At 36.3% G+C, this 21,349-nt stretch overlaps 1 protein-coding gene and 1 non-coding gene across 2 annotated transcripts; one reads left to right on the top strand and one right to left on the bottom strand.

Moving 5' to 3' along the window:
• Positions 1–631: 631 nt before the first annotated feature.
• Positions 632–713, top strand: TRNAS-AGA (transfer RNA serine (anticodon AGA)). Its single transcript has one exon. It is a non-coding gene; the product is annotated as a tRNA-Ser (tRNA).
• Positions 714–3,267: 2,554 nt separating this feature from the next.
• LOC133872482 (epsin-3) lies at positions 3,268–4,588 on the bottom strand. The gene is made up of 5 exons (XM_062309995.1): positions 4,482–4,588; positions 4,220–4,342; positions 3,960–4,121; positions 3,683–3,862; positions 3,268–3,598 (listed from the first exon to the last, which is right to left on the bottom strand). Exons 1-5 carry the CDS (start codon positions 4,586–4,588, stop codon positions 3,268–3,270), a joined length of 903 nt encoding a protein of 300 aa, XP_062165979.1.
• Between the last annotated feature and the right edge of the window lie 16,761 nt (positions 4,589–21,349).

The raw sequence follows: 21,349 nt of genomic DNA on the forward strand, positions 1-21,349 counted from the left end.
AAAAAAAGAATAGAAGAGAAAGGACCAAAATAAAAGATTTTTGGAGAGCAAATGACATGAGCTACTTCGATATGTAAATTTTTTAAAGAACTAATTAATATTAAGATTAACCTATGTGTTTATGTAACAGTTTAATTAACTGTTATTGGATTTTTAGGATTAAGTTTACTGAATTATGAATGTAATTGGAATGAAATTGAAGAAATGAAAGAAATATCCAGTACTGAAAGAATTAATGAATGAACAGTAATGAAAATTACAGAAATGAAATGAATTCTTCGAGATATCTAGTCTCCAGAGTATTCGAGGCGTTCAGCTTCCTATTTACAAAGTAAACAAATCACTAGGGAGAATCAAGATACCCTACCATTGGACTTATGGCCTTATATAGACATAGCCCAAAGCTCAAACTCTAATAATTAGAATAGAATGGGCCAAGCCCATATTAAAATCCAGCCCACTACTAATATGACAATTACATTCTATTCCTAATATACCCATGACAGTTTATTACTTTATTAGCGTTGAGGATGCGGGAAGCTGAAAATCCTTTAGGTTGGATTGTTGGGAACTTGGATGTGCAACTGGACAACTATATGAAATTTAATTTCGGGCCATAAACGATCATCGGGTGGGCATGCCGGAGTGGTTATCGGGCATGACTAGAAATCATGTGGGCTTTGCCCGCGCAGGTTCGAATCCTGCTGCTCACGTTCTTTTTACTCTCTATTTTTCTAAACTTCTGGTCCCCAATTAATAAGAAAATTCCTATTATTTGTTTTTATAACTAATGGGATCCATAAAATTCCAAAGCAATTCTATCAAAGTAGTCCTACAATTACCTCAAAAAAAACCAAAAACAAAAAGTTGTCCTACAGGCTCAAAACGCGTCTAGCATAATCCTTTAATCATTGTATATAAATACAGTATATGTGCGGTAATTTTTTCAATGGTCAAAATTTAACTTTACTTTTATACAAAAAAGAAAGATAAAATGAAATTAGATCTTTACCATTAGAAAAAAACTACAACACCTATGTTATTTTTTTACAACACCTATCAAACGAAAAATGACAATGCCTAAGAACCCACTTCTAACAAATTAAGATGAATTGCATAAAGAAGTAATGTTATTAATTATGCTCTCTTCTCGTTCCGTCCTTAATTTTTTATTTTAACAATAATTAATCTAATAGCTGATGGATACTGTGAATAAAAGTGTAGTATATAACATATCTGCTTTATATCAAAGCAAAATCAAGAAAGGGACAAAAAATTAACAATATATTTATTCAGGCAGTAGTTGGTTTGAGTTGGTATTTTTGGTTGAGGAGTAATTAATTTGGTCACCTATACATGCTCTTGACAGCTGAACAACATAGTTAGGCTTGCATGCATGGGTTGTGAAGAGAGAGAGAGGAGGGGAAGAAGCGGGGGGAAAAAAGGGAGAGCTTGTCGTTGCCGGGGGAGGGAGGCTCCTCCCCACCCCCCCGGCGGCTCTTGTCTTGTCCCTTAGTCCTTACTAAGGTGTTTTTGTTTCCTCCCTGAGTTTTTCTTAGTGGAAGCTAGATTTTTCCCAGCTATTAGGACTGTGGAGCTTTTGTTCCTCTAGCCTTATTAGGCTATGGAGGTTTGTATTTGTGTTCTTTTTTCTTTCTCTTTCTTTTGTTTCTGACAGGAAGGCTCAAATCTAGGTGATCTAGCATAGGGGAGTGGGGGTGATTGTTTGGCCGGTTTTTTCAAATTTTCATCTTCAACTTTGGAGCTAGATCTACACAATTCCGTTGCTTTTTCCAAGACAAGCGCCCCTCAGCTGTGTTCCCCATCGTCGTTTGCTAAAGCCGCCGGAAGCTTAGGCCACATCGGTCGTTGGTGTCCGGCGCGTGACATGCATGAGCTAGAGAGCTTTTTGCTCTTTGGCGCTCGTGATTGCCACGCTCTGCCTTCTCTGGCCGTACATGGTGTTGGATGGGGTCTACGGTGGAATTCACTGCTGTCTCTTCTGCTGGCAGCCTTTTTTTTAGGTTTTTTCTGTTTTGTGTTGTGTATTCCTCTTGTTTCCTCCGGTACAGTTTGTCTGTGTATTACTCAAAATTTATTGAATTTTTATTGGCTAGATGCTAGATCGGCCCTCTTTTATTTGAGTATGAGCATTAATGTAAGAAATGATCAAAATTTAATTCTGGTAAGATTTGGTGTTTTTGCTTCGACAACTGTTTTTTAAGTCAGATCCTTCTGGCTTAGAGTGTAGGAGTCTTGTACCTCTTTCTTAAGATGTAAGCATTCGGGCCTTTCAAGCAATATATAGTAGCACATGTTACATGTTCTAAAAAAAAAAAAAAAAAAGGCATGTGTGCATGGCCAAACTTGCTTACCATTCATAATTTAATGTTTAAGTCATTGACTGCACATTTATAATTATGATTTTGGCCAAACTAACAAGCCTAATGATGGCTTGATATATAAATGATCTTTTTTGGTGAGTTTGCATGGTTTTGATGGGAGTGGGTTGTATTAGAATTCTCTACAATTATTTGTCCGAATTTGAGAGAATTCATGCAAGTGATTGTGAGAGACCACTTATATAACTCACCTGACCGAATAAGTAGTCTCTTATAATCATCTGTCCGAATTCTTTCAAATTCGGACAAATAATTGTAGAGGATCTTGATTCGAATGACTTGGCTTTGTTTGTGCTTTTTAAAGTTTATATGTACACGCATCAAATTAAGCATATATATGGAAGCATTCCCACTTGGTTGCTATTTTTTTCTTCGAGTGGGAAGAACCCACCTTTGTAACATTTTCCCAATTTGGCTTAGAAAAAAAGAAAAGAAAAGAAAAGAGCATACATAGTTACACATGCGATGCAAGAAGACATGTTCATGGGCATAGATCAGAAAACAAACATAGCAACAGTGTTTAAGTTATTTGTTAATGTTTTTGTCTAAAAAGAGAGAGAATGAGTAAACGTTAACGAACAAAGCTTCTTGTATACATGGTGCCACTTACGTGCACACAAAATAAAAGTACTTAAATTCAAATCAAAAGGTAATTATATTTATATGATATATGTTTGGTTTCATTCTCTTATGCATTTCTTATCCATTTCTGTACGTATAAGAGATGTGCAAATCTATCATTGAATCTATGAAATCCGAATGTATGTTCCATAGATTCAATGATGAATTTGCAAACATAATATGCAAGAGAATGAAACAAATATGTCTCAATTTATATATATATTGACATAACTCTATCAGATTATCAATACCAAAGTGAATACTGGCGATCAAACTTTTTCTTGGTCATCCTCCCAGCATCAGAAACGCTCCTAAATCCAACTTTCTCGTCATTATAATCTCTTGAAGGACTACTGCCAACAAGCTTTGAGCAGATTCCACTGATTTTTCCATCTTCTACATCTTGAGAATCAAGTAAAGAGCCCGTTTCTTGAATTTTAGGGCAATCCCAAAGGTGTACTGATCCTTCAACATTCTTGTTTTTAGTTGGGAAAGTAGTATTACTCTCCTTACCATGTATAAATCCTCCTTGTGAATAACTTCCCGGAGATTCTTTTGCAGGTGAGGGCAGTTGAAATTTGTTTAGCTCATTTATATGATCATTCCAAGTGGGAGTACTTGTGGTAGAGCATGAGAGAAATGATGAAAAGGTTGATGCTTCAGAGGACGATGAGGACGGAGTGGAGGATGAAGGAGATGAAGTCATTGAACCTCCAAATCCTTGGATTTCTTTGGTTACTCTCAGAGCTTTCAAACGTGCTTCTTTGAGTTTCTCCCCTCCTCCCAGAAGCCTAAGTATCTCGTCTGATTTCTTTTTCATGTTGACACCCCAGTTGAACCTATAACATGCATATTAATCACATGGAAACAAGATTATAAATAGATGATATTGTAATCTATATATTCACATTTTACCAGAGAAACAGAATTAATTACCCTTTTTCATCTGTGTGATTAAATGTTCCAAGCTCCTGAATAACATAAGTTTCACGTTGAAATTGTGCAGCAAAATCTTCAGGACCATGGGTTAGTAAGAACTCAAGAAGTACCAGTGATTTGTAGGATTGTCTCCATCTCTTCCAATCAATGCTATACAACCTGCAAGATTTATTTATATATTACTAGCAATGGGGTATATATATATTAATTTGAATGAATTAAAGTCTCTTGGCAAAAAGCAATGCAGACTTAATTACCTCCTATGAAGAACGTCAACAATTCTCCAATAATCATCTATCTCAAAAGATGCTTCAGCTATTCTAGTCATTGTTCTTGCATCGGGGCTACATGGATCATTAGTTGTTACTTCTTCAGCCAACCTTGATAAATTAAAGAAAATGATCAATATGATATGTTATCAAAATGAATGACAGAGAAGACAGCAAATATTAATTAACAATTATTAATCTAATTATATCAATTTTATTCTACATCATAAAACAAGAGAAAACGACTTACAATTCAGCTTCAGTAACATCAGTGAAGGTCAGCCTAGCAGTTTTGTATTTCTCTTGTAGAAAAGAAGATGCTTGCTTTTTAATCTGGTCTACCAACAGGGACCCCATAACAAAGCCAGAGATTTCTTTAAACAACTGTAATTATGAACCCTTATTTGGTTAATGAAACCTAATTAATAGTACTGATTGTTTAGGAACATTTAAAGAACTCTGAGAAGAAAAATCCTCCAGGTTTCACTTTCTTAAACATATAAAAAGCTTATCAAACTAATGCAGATACACTAGTTGGAGGTGCAAATTAGAGAGCAAGCATTCTGTGGGTTGCCGTGATTTTAGTTCAGATAATAAAGGACAAGTATTTTAATGGAAAAGGAAAAAATTTGACCAATTTTAATCCATGAGTTTTTGGATAATTTTCTCTCTTTTATTTGAATATATATATGGTTGATTGAACTGAAGATTAGGATCATCTAACCATAATGCCCAGGATCCCATTCTCTTAGCCTATTAAGGTGCTTTAAGGTTTTTTCTTTTTTTCTTTTTTTTTTTTTTTAAAAAAAAATTAAAATTAAAATTGAGAAGGGTTTTTTTTATTTTATTTTTAATCCCATTATTCATTTGGCAATGAAATAGAATATTGATTCTTTTGTACTTTTTTCAAAAACAAATCATATTTTATTCAACTTTTTCAATTTTTTTTTCAAATTTTATCTCACAAAGTCCAACCTCGAAATTCGCACAGTAAATTAGAATTGAATTCTAATTTTAAAAAATCAAACATCCAAACGGACCAGAGCTTGACAGTGCCACTATTTTTCTTCTTTTTTCTATATATTTATTTAGGGTTTAGAGTGTATATATATATAATAGGCTTGGATAAGTCTTAAAAAAAAGGGAAAATTGCACCGTTGGTCCCTATGGTATGCCATAATTATTTTTTACTCCCTATGGTTTAAAAAGTTACTGGGAGGTCCTCGTGGTATACAATAATTACAAATCGATCCTTGGCGTCAAATTCTGTTAAATTTTTTAACAGATTCCGTCAAATGCCACGTCAGCGACACATGCCGCCATCTTATGGCGACACGTGTCCATCTTAATAAAAAAATATAAATTTATTAAAAAAAAAAATACTTTTTTTTTTTAAAAAAAAAAAAAATTCAAAAAAAAATTCAAAAAAACTGAACGGGTGGCTTGGCCACCCCTTTGGGGGTGAAGGGGTGGCCTGGCCGCCCCCAGCCACTGGGGGTGGCGCGCGGCCACCCGTTCAGTTTTTTTTTTTTTTTTGAAAAAAAAATAAGTATTTTTATTTATTTTTTAATAAATTTATATTTTTTTTATTAAGATGGACACGTGTTGCTGACGTGGCATTTGACAGAATCGGTTAAAAAATTTAACAGAATTTGACGCCAGGGATCGATTTGTAATTATTGCATATCACGAGGACCTCCCAGTAACTTTTTAAACCATAGGGAGTAAAAAATAATTATGGCATACCACAGGGACCAACGGTGTAATTTTCCCAAAAAAAGAGAGAAAAATGGATAAATGCAAAATTAGTCTATGTAGTTGACTTAAATTACAAATCGCTTATTGCGATATAAAAAACAATTTAGAGGTCCTCGTGTAAGTCAAAATAACAATTTAATCCCTACAGTCAAATTCTATCAAAACACTTGACAGATTCCATTAACAGTGTGCCACACCAACACCAATAAAATGATGACATATGTCGCTCTTAATAAAAAAAAAAAAAATATATATATATATATATATATATACATAAAACTATTTTTTTAAAAAAAAAAAGAAAGAAAAAGAAAAGGGGGTGGCTTCGAGCCACTTTCGACCATTCTGGGGTGGCTCACGCGCCACCTCAGCCCAAACAAGTCTTCCTTTGCAAACAGTGCAACCATCACAACAGCCAACAAAGCAAAAGTTGTTGTGACGTCCCACATTGCTTGTGTATAGTAATGGTGATGTGCTTATATGTATATTCGCACAATTTTTGACACAACTTGTTTGAAAGCCGTGATGGCTATGAACCTATCAGTACTCCGCAGTTAAGCATGCTTATGCGAGAGTAGTACCAAGATGGATGACTTCTTGAGAAGTCTAATTCGAGGGAGTTAAAAGCGGACAATATTGTGTTATTGGGGTGCATTGTTACAAATGGTATCAGAGCTATTGTCCATCCTGAGATGGAAGGAGCGTGCATAAGCCTATGAAGGTCACCAGCGGGCATTTACTGGGACGTCAAGAATGAGGTTATCCCATGAGGGTCGCTAGCGGGGATGCTAGGTCCCAAAATGGTGTAATTGTGATGTCTCACATCGCTTGGATATAGAAATAAGGATGCGCTTATATGTATATAAGATGATTAAGGGTGGGCCAAAATATTGCAAAACCGCACCGCCCCACCTCGCCCCTACTGGTTTATACGTTGATATTTGCGGGCACGGTTTGAATTTTTGCCAAACCGTGCTGGGCGGGGCGGGGCGTGGGTTTATAATTTTTTCAACATCGGATTCCCGCTATAACACCCCAAAAAAATAAAAAATTAAGTGTAATTAAAAGAGATTAAGTTTATATTTGAATTATTTTATAAAGATTTTATTTTATGGTTAAATGAATAAGATATTATTAAGTATTAAAAATAAGAAGAAAAAGAAGACAACATAGGAAAGCTGTAAAAAGGGAGAAAACTATAGTTTTTAAGGGAAAATAAATGAAAAGAATTTACTTGATCATTTATAAATTTCTTATGCCATTGTTTTTAATTCTGTTATAATTGTTAATTATGTCATTTCATAGTATGTTTATTTTTCTGGTGTTGTGATTTCCTTACTAGAGTTGTCGAACTTACCATTTCCTTACAACCATTTCAGATGAAGGTATACATTATAGTCATGAGGACGGGGGTACTAGTGAGACTCCTTGTCGTTAGTGACCCGCAGATCTGGCCATACCAGTGGGACACCTGGACCCACTGTTCAATGGATTAGTGGAGGGGCGTTATGGGTTGTACGTAGTAGCAATAGTAATTGGGGATTCCATAATTACCATGAATTGTAGAACATAAACTAATGAAGTACAGTTTTTTTTTTGTGATCTTTTTTGTAACTATACACCTTACTATACTGTACTCATTTAGGGGGATGTTCTAGCAACTTTAGTTGTTAGTCTTTTTGTACATACCTCCCACCTATTGATCCTAAAAATTGTGATGAACGTCTGACCCCAGTGTAATATTTTTTTGATACTACTAATGACAAAAGTATAACCACTTGTATTAATTGTGTTTGGGCCTCTTTGTCTTTAATTATTTATTATAGATTTATTAAGTTCGCGTTCCCCTTATATTTCAAAACGGGGGCGTGCCATTATGGTATGAGCGCAAAGTGAACTGTAGTTGGCTAGCTAAAGAACCTAGGAAACATGGAAACCCAGGTTTAGGTTAGGATACATTACTACGCTCACAATTGAATTATTATTTTTAAATTGGAAACTCTAACTTTAACGCGTTTCAGAATTATGGTGGAAGGAGGCAAAGGATCGTCACAAGGCTTGGGAACTGAGACTGCCCAAGACATGGCTCAGATGTTTCAAGCTATGGCCAGGCATTTCGTTATGGCCATAACTGATCTTAGAAGAGAAGTACCTCGTGAGGAAGAATGTGGCTGCCCGTTCAAACATTTTGAGCGTCTTCATATTCCCATGTTCGATGGAAAACTAGATCCCATGGAGTGGGAAAACTGGTTGATCGATGTGGAAGAAATTTTACAACTCGCGGACAGCACAGAAGAACAGAAGGCGCAATACACCGCATGTCGACTGTCAGGTGAAGCCAGAAATTGGTGGACCACCAAGAAGGTGTTATCGATTCAAGAGCTGGGCAGCAAAGAAGCAATCTCTTGGACACAATTCTAGAAAGAATTCCTCCAACAATATTTTCCCAAAATTCTCAGAGATGCGAAGGTTTGGGAATTCGTGGACCTTACTCAAGGAAATTTGACTGTCTCTCAATACGCGGGCTGTTTCAATGAATTGGCGCGTTTCTCTCCTTACTTGGTGGCAAACAAAGAAAATCGAGTGAGAAAATTTGAACGTGGTCTCAACCCCCGAATCCACAACCAAGTGGTATGTCTAGAAATTCGCGACTTTGTGGAATTGGTGAACAAGGCCTCCCTAGCCAAGGAAAGTTTGAAGAGGAACACAATGGCAATGGTGGAATCTCGAAAAATGATTGCACCCGCATTGAATCAAAACCAAGCTGGAAGGAGACGAAAACCGAATGGTAATAATCAAGAAGTCAGACCTACAGGGAACAGATCAAGCTCAGCAAACGGCACACCTTGCCCCAAATGTCAACGCCCCCACTATGGACCATGTCTTATAGGGACTAATCGGTGTTATCGATGCGGACAGCCCGGCCACATAGTACTAGATTACCCAAAAGGAGGCGCCGCACCGTTCCAGACAGTGGATAACCACAGACTGCCTACTCAAGCTAGGGTATATGCCCTCACACCAAGAGAAGCGGAGACCGAAAACGACGTAGTTACAGGTATTCACCCCTCTTTACTGGCAAGGCTGTCGTTTTGCTCAATTCTAGTGCTACTCATTTGTTTATATCAACTAAGTATACTAAGAGATTTCATATTAGCATAGAGCCAATGGAAGTAGGAGTGCTAGTAGCCACCTAAGTAGGAAAATCAGTGATATGTAGAAAAATAATTTTGAACTGTCCAATTTGCATTGAGGGGAGAAACCTCACGGCTAATTTAATATCTAGCATGCCTAAAAGAATCGTCTCATGAAGAAAAGAAAATAGGAGACATACCAGTGGTACAAGAATTCATTGACGTTTTTCCAAAGGACCTTTCAGGACTTCCTCCAGATAGAGAGATAGAATTCTGCATTGCACTAACTCTAGGAACAACTCCAATATCCAAAGCACCCTAACGGATGGCACCAAGGGAATTAAAAGAATTGAAGACCCAGCTACAAGAATTGTTGGACAAAGGATTTATTCGCCCTAGTGTATCGCTATGGGGAACGCCCATACTCTTTGTGAAAAAGAATGATGGTACTTTCCAAACGTGTATTGATTATCGAGAGCTCAACAAAGTCACCATCAAGAACAAGTATTCGTACCCCGCATAGACGATTTGTTCGACCAGCTACAGAGTGCGTAGATTTTTTCAAAAGATTGATCTTCGATCATGATATCACCAATTGAAGATAAGGAGGGACGACATACCTAAGATGGCTTTCTGCACACGTTATGGCCACTATGAGTTCTTAGTGATGCCATTTGGATTAGCAAACACGCCAGCAGCTTTTATGGACTTAATGAATCGAGTGTTCCAAGAATTTCTTGACCAGTTTGTGGTGGTATTCATCGACGATATTTTAATCTACTCTAAGAGTCTATAAGAACATGAAGACCACCTTAGAATTATTCTACAAAAGCTTAGAGAGGAGCGACTCTATGCTAAATTCTCCAAGTGCGAATTTTGGCTCGAAAGGATTTATTTCCTCAAACACGTAATCTCTAAAGAAGGCATCACGGTAGATCCCAAGAAAATCAAAGTTGCGGTAGACTGGGAAAGATCTACCAGTGTACACAAGATCAGAAGCTTTCTTGGTTTAGCAGGTTATTATCGGCGGTTTGTAGAAGGATTTTCAAAACTTTCCGACCGCCTGATTGCTCTAACGAAGAAGAATGCTTGTTTCTAGTGGAATGACGAATGCGAACTTAGTTTTCAGGAGCTAAAGCGCGACTGCCCCAATTTTGACACTTCCCTTAGGATCCGGTGGATTTGTTATTTATAGCGATGCTTCTAGAAGAGGACTCGGTTGCATTCTTATGCAAAACGGTAAAGTAGTAGCTTACGCTTCTCGGCAACTCAAGAACCACGTGTTGAACTACCCCACCCCTGACTTGGAACTCGCTGCGGTGGTTTTCACATTGAAGATTTGGAGGTACTACCTTTATGGAGAAAAATATGAAATTTATACCGACCACAAGAGTCTCAAGTACATATTCATGTAGAAAGAATTAAACTTGATACAAATGCGATGGCTAGAATTAATAAAGGACTACGACCACGTAATGAATTACCACCCTGGGAAAGCCAACGTAGTTGTAGATGCATTGAGCATGAAGTCTAGAGAAGGAGCAGCATGTCTAAAGACCTTGCCACGAGAACTGCAGGCAGATCTTCAAAGATTCGACTTAGAAATCGTTCAAGGCGAAGTGATAGCATTAATGGCAAAATTGGAGATTCGACCTACTCTCCTAGAAAGAATTCGTATAACGCAAGAACAAGATGAAGAGACCACCCGCCTAAAGGAGAAGATCAATAAGGGGTTGGGTTTTTATATTACGTCAGATGGGCTGCTCAGGTACCAAAATAGAATCTGTGTTCCAAACGACGAGGAGATAAGGAAACTGATCTTGGAAGAAGCACACTTCTCTCCATTCTCGGTGCATCCTGGAGGAACGAAGATGTATCGTGATCTTAAGGGTTATTTCTAGTGGAATGGAATGAAAAGGGATGTTGCTGAATTCGTAGAACGATGCTCGACGTGTCAATAAGTTAAAGCGGAACATCAGAGATCCGCAGGACTGTTGCAACCTTTGGAGATACTGGTATGGAAATGGGAGGCAATAGCTATGGACTTTTTGGTGGGATTACCACGAACTCAAGTTGGACACAATGCAATATGGGTGATCGTAGATAGATTAACTAGAGCCGCTCATTTATATCAATAAGGGTGAAATATTCTTTGGAGAAGCTGATAGAACTTTATATACGAAAGATAGTCAGACTGTACGGAGTACCCAAATCGATAGTGTCAGACAAAGATCCTCGCTTCACGTCAAGATTCTGGAAGAGTTTACAAGAAGGAATGGGTACCAAATTAAGATTTATTACTGCTTACCATCCTCAAACTGATAGACAATTAGAGAGAACCATCGAAACACTGGAAGACATGTTACGAGCTTGTGTATTGGATTTCAGTGGCAATTGGGCACGCTATCTTCCTTTGGTGGAATTTGCCTACAACAACAGCTACCAAGCCAACATTAAGATGTCCTCGTATGAAGCACTGTATGGACGAAAATGTCGTTCCTCACTTTACTGGGAGGAGCTAGGTGAACGAAGGATTTTAGGACCAGATATCATGCAGGATACCTTAGATAAAGTTGTCTTAATCCGCCGAAGATTGTCAGCAACTCAAGATCAACAGAAAAGCTATGCAAATGTGCGTTTAAGAACCTTGAAATTTGCAGAAGGCAACAAAGTGTTTCTTAGAGTGGCACCCACGAAGGGAGTCACTAGATTTGACAAGAAAGGGAAGTTGAACCCCCGCTACATCAGGGCATTTGAGATTTTAGAAAGAGTAGGCCCGGTAGCTTACAGATTAGCATTACAACCAAATTTAGCTGGAATACACAATGTTTTCCATGTCTCTATGTTGAGGAAGTATGTCCCTAATCCATCTCATGTCATCAAGTATGAGCCCCTACAATTACGAGAAGACTTGACTTACGAAGAACTTCCAGTAAAGTTAATGGATTGCAAAATTCAAGAGCTACGCACCAAAAGCATTCCATTAGTAAAAGTTCTATGGAGAAATCATGAAATTGAAGAAGCGTCATGAGAATTAGAAGATGATATATATAAGAAATACCCATATCTTTTTATTGAGAGCTATTAGAATATAAGGTACGCAGTAGTAGCTAAGTTTATTTTTTATTTTAATATATGCTGGTAGTTGCAATATAGTGCGTTTGTTTAGACTAAGCAAATTTCAAGAATGAAATTTTTATAAAAAAGGAAGATTATAACACCCCAATATATATATTATTAAGTGTAATTAAAAGAGATTAAGTTTCTATTTGAATTATTTTATAAAGATTTTATTCTATGGTTAAATGAATAAGATGATATTAAGTATTAAAAAAGAAGAAGAAGAAGACGTGGGAAAGCTGTAAAAAAGGAGAAAACTACAGTTTTTAAGGGAAAATAAATGAAAAGAATTTACTTGATCTTTTATAAATTTCTTATGCCATTGTTTATAATTCTGTTATAATTGTTAATTATGTCATTTCATAGCATGTTTTATTCCCTGGTGTTATGATTTTCTTACTGAGTTGTTGAACTCACTCTTTCCTTACATCCCTTTCAAATGAAGGTATACATTATAGTCATGAGGGCAGGGGTACCAATGAGACTCCTTGTCGTTAGCGACCCGCAGATCTGGCCATACCAGTGGGACACATAGACCCACTATTCAGTGAATTAGTGGAGGGGCATTATGGGTATATAGTAGCAGTAGTAACTGGGGATTCCATAATTACCATGGACTGTAGAACATAAACTGATGAAGGACAATTTTTTTTTTTTGTGATGTTTTTTGTAACTGTACACCTTACTATCCTGTACTCATTTAGGGGGATGCTCTAGCAACTTTAGTTGTTAGTCTTTTTGTACATACCCCCTACCTATTGATCCCAAGAATTGTAATGAACATCTGACCCCATTGTAACATTTTTTTTATACTGCTAATGATAAAAGTATAACTACTTCTATTAATTGTGTTTGGGCCTCTTTTTCTTTAATTATTTAACATAGATTTATTAAGTTCGCGTTCCCCTTATATCCCAAAACGGGGGCGTAACACCCGTCCTTCCCCGCACCACATAAACTTAAAATACCTAAAAATAAAAAACCCTAACCCCCTGTCTGGCGACTCTCGCTGTCCCTCATGAGTCCCCATTTCTTCATCTTCATTAGTACTACTAGTTTTGGATTCTTTGGCTCTGAGCAGGACTGGAGGAGGACGGTGGCTGAGAATCTGAGATATGAGATATGTTGAGACGACGACTGAGATTTGTGAAAAGAAGATGAAAGGAAAAGAAGAGACGAAACTTGAAACGGTGAAACAATGAAACCTGAAATTTTGAAAGGAAAAGAAAGAGACGAAGCCACGTGGGTAATCTAGAAGGTTGAGATACATTATTGAAGGCTTGAAGGGTAAAATAGTAAATGGGGTAGGCTGGAATAATCTAGAAGTAGAAGCCACATAGCGGATGGAAATTGATTATTTTTCAAAGTGTTTTACAACTGTTAACAGCTCACCTACTCCAAACGGTGCGTTTGACCGTTTGATAAATCAGGCTGCATACGATGTGTTTAGGCTAAACATTTATGACAAAACAAAAAAACATAAAAACTAAAAAGTAAAGAACAACTCCCACGGGCCACGCATACGGTGCATTTTAGGCTGCCTTCTCTATTCTCTAAAGTCTAATCTAGAATCTTCTTTTATTTTCCTCATCTTCTTCGTCCATCTCTCTACAGACACTGGCTGTCGGTCTTTCTCACTCGCTCCTCCACTTCTTCTTCTTCTTCTTCTTCTTCTTCTTCTTCTTCTTCTTCTTCTTCTTCTTCTTCTTCTGGTTCTTCAATTCTTCTAGGGTTTGCGGAATAGCGACCATGGAGAGTGACGGGCGTGGTTCATTGGCTGATTCGTCGACACTCGCTTCAAGACCTTCAGTTGTGGCTCCACGATTACGTTTAGTTCCTCGCCAGACCATAGGTTAATGTTTCTTTGTTGCTTAAATTTCTGTATGATTTGTTTGGTTCCTAAGAAAATCGTTGATTTGTTTGGTTGCTTGTTTGTGAGTTCTAGGTATTGAATCTGGCTTTGGTTTCTAGATCTAGGTATTGAACCCATTTCGTCCCGTCCCTCCCCGCCCAACCCGCACCCCTTGCCCCGCATCACCCCACACCGCACGGATTCTCCTTTTTTTGTGCGGTTTGCGAGTATGATTTTCACAACCCGTAGGGGTGTGGGGCGGGGGCAAAAAGGGAGAAAATCCGCCCCGCCCCGCCCCATGCACACCCTAAAGATGACATCAAGGAATTGGAGATGATTAGGAGATGATTAGGAGATTGATTGACATCATCATTTTTATCTAAAAATTCAAATTGTATAGTTAGAATTACCAAGTGTATTTAGTGATACAAACTCTTGCTGTATTCAACTGTATAAATGAATGAAAATATTTGAGTTTTGGTAATTTAACCAAAACTATTTCCTTAATAATTTGTTCACCTTATAACTAATATATAATTGATCGGCTAACTCAAGAAGCGAGCTCATGAAACCATCAAGTTCCACAGGTAAATTAAATGTGTTAAATTTATTGCATTCTTTTTCGGCTTTATTAATTAAGTGTATATATAATCACTAGCTAGCTAGTTTCAAGTACTTCAAATCAGTAGGTAACGGTACGTTCATGGAGGCCGCCGGGGATTAAATGGATACCGGCCGGACCACTCAAGGTTTATGCAAAGCCATCATCACACGATTCACATGCTTATGAACACATGATATTCATTTTCTTTTTCTTTTTTTGACAAAATTAAATTTAAAAATTAGAAGAAAAAAAAGGATCACCTACCTTGCTACTTCAATTAACGTTAGAATTCAGCTGCCTTCATTAATCATGATGAGGCCTAATTGCAAATTGTGTTTATTGCATGACCAGCGCATAATATAAAGTTGCCAACATTATTGTCGACTGAAAATTAATGAAGGCCCTGCCCGGGTCGTCTTAAATTAATGACTAATTAATATAATTAGTGTTACCCCACATCAACTAGATTTGCATGTAATTAATTAAATAATTAATGCTTCTCTATTTTTCTTGTCATTTTCGTTGATTCTTAGGAATCTTAGCTGTCACTTCCCCCAAACGCAAGCCCTTAAACATCCTATAGAAATACCCATAATAATCAAGGATATTGATATATAGAATCAGGACCTCTCAAATTTTCTTTGACATTTGAGATTTCAAATTCTTAAATCCTAACCATCTTTTAGATCAAACAGTTCACATTCAACATGAAATAAATACTAAAATAAATCCTAAATGAATTCAAAACAAACTCATAAATATAGAGACGAAAATGCCCTTTGAGTCCCGCTGCCCTTCAGCTGTGACGTCGACGGTGATCCGGCCGTTCTGCTAGAAAAGGGCCTAACTCGGCCGGCGACAGCGATCGGGCTGTTCTGCCGAAAAAGTGCTAGATCCTGGACAGTTGGCCAAAATCTGGTCTGGGAAGGGCCTGATCCCGGCCAATCGGCTGTTTTTGAATTTTTTATGTTGAAGGGCATTTTCGTCTCTATATTCGTAAGTTTATTTTGGATTATTTTAACATTTATTTCATGTTGACAGTTGACACAATATGAGCTGTTAGATCCAAAGAAAGACTAGGATTTAAGAATTTGAATCTCAAATTGTTAAAGGAAATTTGAGATGATCCTAATCCAATAATCAATCCCTTTAGAGGCCATGAATCCCCAAAATTAATCCCACATTTATGGTGGGTTGAATCTAAGACTTTTTAAGATAATTATAATTTTTTTGAACAAGGGAAGAACTTTCATTATAATCTAAGACTAGAAAGGTCCAAACACTGTAATTAGGGGTACAAAGGCTCATAAAAGCAAAGTACAAGACTAATTTTTGACTTGGAAGGTAAACTGCCATAGCAGATGGACACACAATAACACATCTCTTTACAATGAGTTCCATTAACAACAAAACATAAATTAAAAAACAAAAAATACAAACTAAAGTAACACGGGCCTGGAAAGAGCACTGAGAGTCATTGGAGACGACGCGTGTATACCACGCGTCCTCACCAGAGGACCCCTCACCATCAGATGTTTTGGTGACATCACATTAGGTTAATTAAGCGAGCCCCACGGATGATCCACATACCCAGCTTGTTTGGGTGTGCGATTTTTTGTATTATATTTTACTCTTTTTTATTATTTAAAATTGTGAATACCGAGATTTTTTTTTTTTTTGAAATTATGTTTGGAAGGCTTAGAGAACTTGGGACAAAATTAGAAAAAGTTTGATAAAACATAATTAGAATTTTAATTCAAAAAAAGAAAGGCCAAACTTGTTTTTAAAAAATAATAATAAAATAATTGTTAACCAAACATGCCTTCATTTCCTACCAAAAAAGGAAGGGCAACAATAACTTTAAATTTCCAGTACAAGACGAATGCATTTAATTAAGACTAATCTTTTTTTTTCCTAGAAATAGTAGTCAATTCTAGAAAATTATGGGAAAATTTTGAAAAAGGAAATATTTGCACAAACTTAATTATGGACTAAGTCATTCACACTACCATAAGAAATCTAAATTTTTAAGTTGACATCATTTAATATATATAGTCTTTCAAATAAAAAGTCATGAGTTTACAAAATTCTCTTCTTTAATTATAACTCAAATAAAGCTTGTAAATGAAAAGAAATATTGATTTTTTAAAAGATAATTAAAGCACTAAGAGAGAAATTATAAAATTTATTAAAATTATGTACACGATCAAAAGTTAAAAAAAAAAATGAATTATTTCTTTGGCATGTCCCAAAAGAATTGGACAACTAACAATATCCGATTGTAGGAGTAATATGATTTCAAAAACAAAAACCTTATACCTAAGCAGGAAAGTCAACATGCACAGCAATTTCAGAGGTATTACAGTTTCAAGGCCAAATCCAGCTTATTCAAACCAGAAAAGCCATTGTTTTCATCGTTTCTGTCAGAAGCTTGAACAATTGCCATGATCGGCTGCTCCAGCTGATCAAGATACGGCTTAGTGCAATCACTAGGAGGCTCGTCCGCCACTCTTCTTTGGCATTGTGGGGCAGAAAGCATAAACTGCGGTGCATGTGAGAAGCAATTCCTTGCCATCAGAGAAACTTGCGGCGACAATAGGGTCGGCGGCTGCAGAGCAAAAGTACTCGGATTAACACCAAGAAAAGGGTGTCTTTCCGGCCGCGGTAACCTGTTTTCTGGAAGGGTAACAAAACTGGGTTGCAAAGAATTGGCGAAGAGATCTCTTTGGGGGGGCATGCGGTTTGTTCTGTGTTGCCTTCTTGAGGCAGTAGTCGTCTCCTCTTCCGCCATGTGAGACTCGATGTGACTTATGAGAGCTTGAGTGCTCAAAAACACATGGTCACATAAACGACATGCAATCTGTGTCGGATTATAAAACGGTTCATGTCGTTCGTGGTTTGTCGAGCCATGCATGTTTCTGTGCCTCACATTCCAACCATGCTCAGCCATGGCAGGAATTATGGCTTAGAACAAGGGAAGATAGATGTGTTCATGGCCTTAGACAAGTGGCCAATATATAGGTAATTTCTTCACCACCTGTCGGTTTTGAAAATATGTTCAAGTTCAATGGGATGCAACTTATTTATGGTTGCCATAATGGACTATAATGGTATTCATCAACAAAATTTTGACCTATTTAATGCTCATTAAGTTGTTTTAATTTCATAATGAGATATAATATTTTGCCACTCTAAGATACAATTCTTGATCACTTTGTCTATGTGGCAATGTGATCCTCTAGTTAATTTTAAAGTTTTTATTCTAAAAAAAAAAAAAGATAAAAAAAAAAGTTGCCACGTAGGCAAAGAAGGTAGTCAAAAGTTATGTCTTGAGGTGGCAATATACCAGTGCTACTCTTTCATAATATGGAAGGGAAATTGTGTGTGTATATATATATATGGGTGGTATTGAATGGAGGATACAGCTGCTTTGATGCAGGAATCAATGGCGTAAGGCTAAATATGGGATTGCTGGCTCGTGCATTAAAAAGAGTTCGTAATAATAATTCAGGTTAATTTTCCAAAATGCATGTGTTATTAATTTCAAACCCCATTTTTATGTGATCTCATTAAATATTTCCTTTGTTGATTTTTGGTAATATAATTAATTTCTTCTGTTTAATGACATTCTTCTGATATATACAACTTTCTGACACGAAAAATAAATAATATAGCACAACCTAACTAATTAATTAATTATAAGCGGATGATATTCGCCTCAATTCTCATCTATATTGAAGTAATGGCATATGAATGAGTTACTCTTTCCTTCTTACTGTCATTGCCATCAATATGATGTTAGATAGAGAGCTGCTATGGATCCTACGGCTTTTACTACAAAGTTATTTACAAACTAAAATGACAATTTTTAATTGGTAAAATGATTGAGCAAAAAATCTGATTTCTCAATTTAAGTTATTGGCGATTGAGTAGTCAACAATATACTCTTAGGGTGCGTTTGAAATTGCGATTTCGTAGAGAGAAAAAAATGCGATTTTAAACTAAATCGCAGAAAATGAAGTCTTTAAAAAAATTGCGGTTTGAAAACGCAAAAACTACTTTTTCAAATCCTAGGCAATTGGGGTGTTTTTTTGAAAACACAAAATTTTAAAAGGCTAACATGCGATTTTAAAGGCCAAACTGCCATTTTGCCAAACGCTTAACTGCGTTTTTAAAAATCACTTTTTTAAATCGCACATTTTAAAATTGTTATTTTTAAATCGCAAACCCAAATAAACCCTTAATCATTTCACTAATTATAAATTGCTACATTAATTTGTGAGAAAAATATAGTAAAAGGGGATTATGATTGTCTACAATTATTTGCCTGAATTCTCTCAAATTCAAGCAAATGATTGTGCGAGATCACTTATGAGACTTACCTGACCGGATAAGTGGTTAGACATCCCAATTTTTATTTGGTCAAGTGTGTCCCATAAGTGATCTCTCACAATCATTTGAATTTTTTCAAATTCAGACAGAATCTATAAGGATACTAATCCACTAAAAGGTGTAGTAGCCAAACATTTTCCATGATTTCATATAATATCTATTTTGAAGATATGATTCCATAAATGAAGAGAACTACTTATTTCCCACTAATGATAACATTTATTTTAAGAGTAATGCTACACATCATCCCCTTGTCCTCCTTTTGTCACTCCAAAATTGATGTGGCTCTTAAAATCACCATTGAATTTTTGATATATCACTCTTGGATTTTGATACAATGGTGATTTTAAGAGCCACATCAATTTTGAGGTGACAAAAGGAGGACAAGGGGATGATGTGTAGCATTACTCTTATTTTAATGAGCTAAACTTCCAGGATTGGCGGTTCATTGGTAAAAGGAATCGGTGTTTTTAACTAATCACCATTACTAGGGCATTAGTAATTAAGAAAAAATATTTCCTACTGCAACCTTACACACCAACACTCGTAGTCGAATTAAGTTTATGAGTTATATTAACACCAAACTAACCCATAATCCTTTCTCATGGAGAATAGGATTTGAAAGAGTATTTATTTTATGGTCAAAATTTAAAGTTTATACATTTAATAGTATATATAAAGTCAATGTTAGCAATTATTTTTAAAAAGTTAAATAATGTGAAATTTTGTATACTATAAAAAATAGATACTATCAATTTCATCTGAGATTGAGTTCTCGGGTAAGACGTTGATAGTAAGATTCTTAGCACACTGAATGACAGGATAATGGTGTGCTCTTCACGGCTTACATAACAGTTTTCTTTTTCAATGTTGGTCATTGTTATCATTTTGAAAACTGTAAGGGAACCTAAGAAAAAAAAAAAAAAACATTTCAGGCAGATTTGAAGGTAGCAAAATGTGAAGAAGTGCTAGGTGGAGTACTGCAGCACAAACTGGTTGCTCCAAGGCAATCATTTATCCTCCCAACATTCGGATTGAAGACGATCAAAACATGATCATGTTAATGCCACGTGAGCAACTAAATTCATAATGTGTACCCATTAATTAAGAAGTAGATGACAAGGGGTGATACTAAAGAAAAGTAATACTAATTAATGACGGTTTGATAAGTTTTGGAATATGCTTTGTGAGAAAAATGGGGTAATACTAAAGAGAAGTAACAATGTACACTTTGACTTTTCAATTGCCCACCATTACTCAAGACTGGAGGATTGCATCCATTATTTCCAAAATTCATTACATGTTTCCGCCATCTATTAGCTGGATAGCTAATAAAGTTAACTGAAGTGTAAATTTATGTGTCCATCATGTGACAAATTGGGCCGCAATCAAACTTTATTCCGGCTTCATTTCCTTCATTTCCCCTTTATCTAACTCTTTTTCTTCGTGTAGTAGAAACGATTCCCCCTCAACCTTCTTTGTTCCTTAGTTTTGTTTTTTCCTCCTTGTATATATTATGTAATACGCTTACAATTTCTATACAACTCGAACGAACTTTTTCTAAAATCAACCATTAGATATGTATAACCCACATGTAACAAAACAGATCCAATGATTAGCGCTAGCCAGCTATTCGGCTCCCTCTAACTTTAAAGGCCGTCTTGTGTTTTTAGGAGTTACAAGGGTAGCCAAATGATAAAGGACGAAACTACCTTGAAAAAACGAAAAGAAAAGGGGAAACAAAACAATAGTATTATACCCATAATATCAAGACCACCAGGCTAACACAAACATAAATTACACCAAAACATAAGAGAAATGCATCTCCATAATGCATCTCCATAGCTAAAATGCATGCTAATAACAAACTAGCACAACAAATGCACTAGACAGTAGACACAACTTCACTTTCTCTATATAATCAACTTTTTTTTTTTTTTTGAAAAAGAAAAAATGGCAATCGAAGGAGCCTGTTTAGCTAAAGTTTACGTGTTAACCATTACAAAAACGTTAATGGCTTACAACATGATGATTACAATAAACCGTCAAAGCAAATGTTCTTGTCCTTTCTCAAACCATGTGGACCAAGAAAGGTTCAACAAGTGGGTGATGAAACCACCGACTATCCAACGTCGTTTACCCAAAAGCAACTTTTCTACGAGTTGTACAACATTTGCATAAAGCTCGTTGAAAAATATGAATATATCATGTTAAGGCACAACAACAACAACAACAACAACAACAAGACAACGGGCGGA

The sequence above is a fragment of the Alnus glutinosa genome, chromosome 1, assembly GCF_958979055.1.
Source record: "Alnus glutinosa chromosome 1, dhAlnGlut1.1, whole genome shotgun sequence".
In the NCBI taxonomy this organism is placed as follows: Eukaryota; Viridiplantae; Streptophyta; class Magnoliopsida; order Fagales; family Betulaceae; genus Alnus; species Alnus glutinosa.

Bases quoted from the DNA above. Each gene is read 5' to 3' on its own strand.
- LOC133872482 (XM_062309995.1), bottom strand. From the start codon at position 4,588: ATGGGGTCCCTGTTGGTAGACCAGATTAAAAAGCAAGCATCTTCTTTT. The intron at 4,122-4,219 runs GTAATTAAGTCT...TAAATCTTGCAG, and splicing joins GTTGACGTTCTTCATAGGAG to GTTGTATAGCATTGATTGGA. The intron at 3,863-3,959 runs GTAATTAATTCT...TGCATGTTATAG, and splicing joins AATCACACAGATGAAAAAGG to GTTCAACTGGGGTGTCAACA.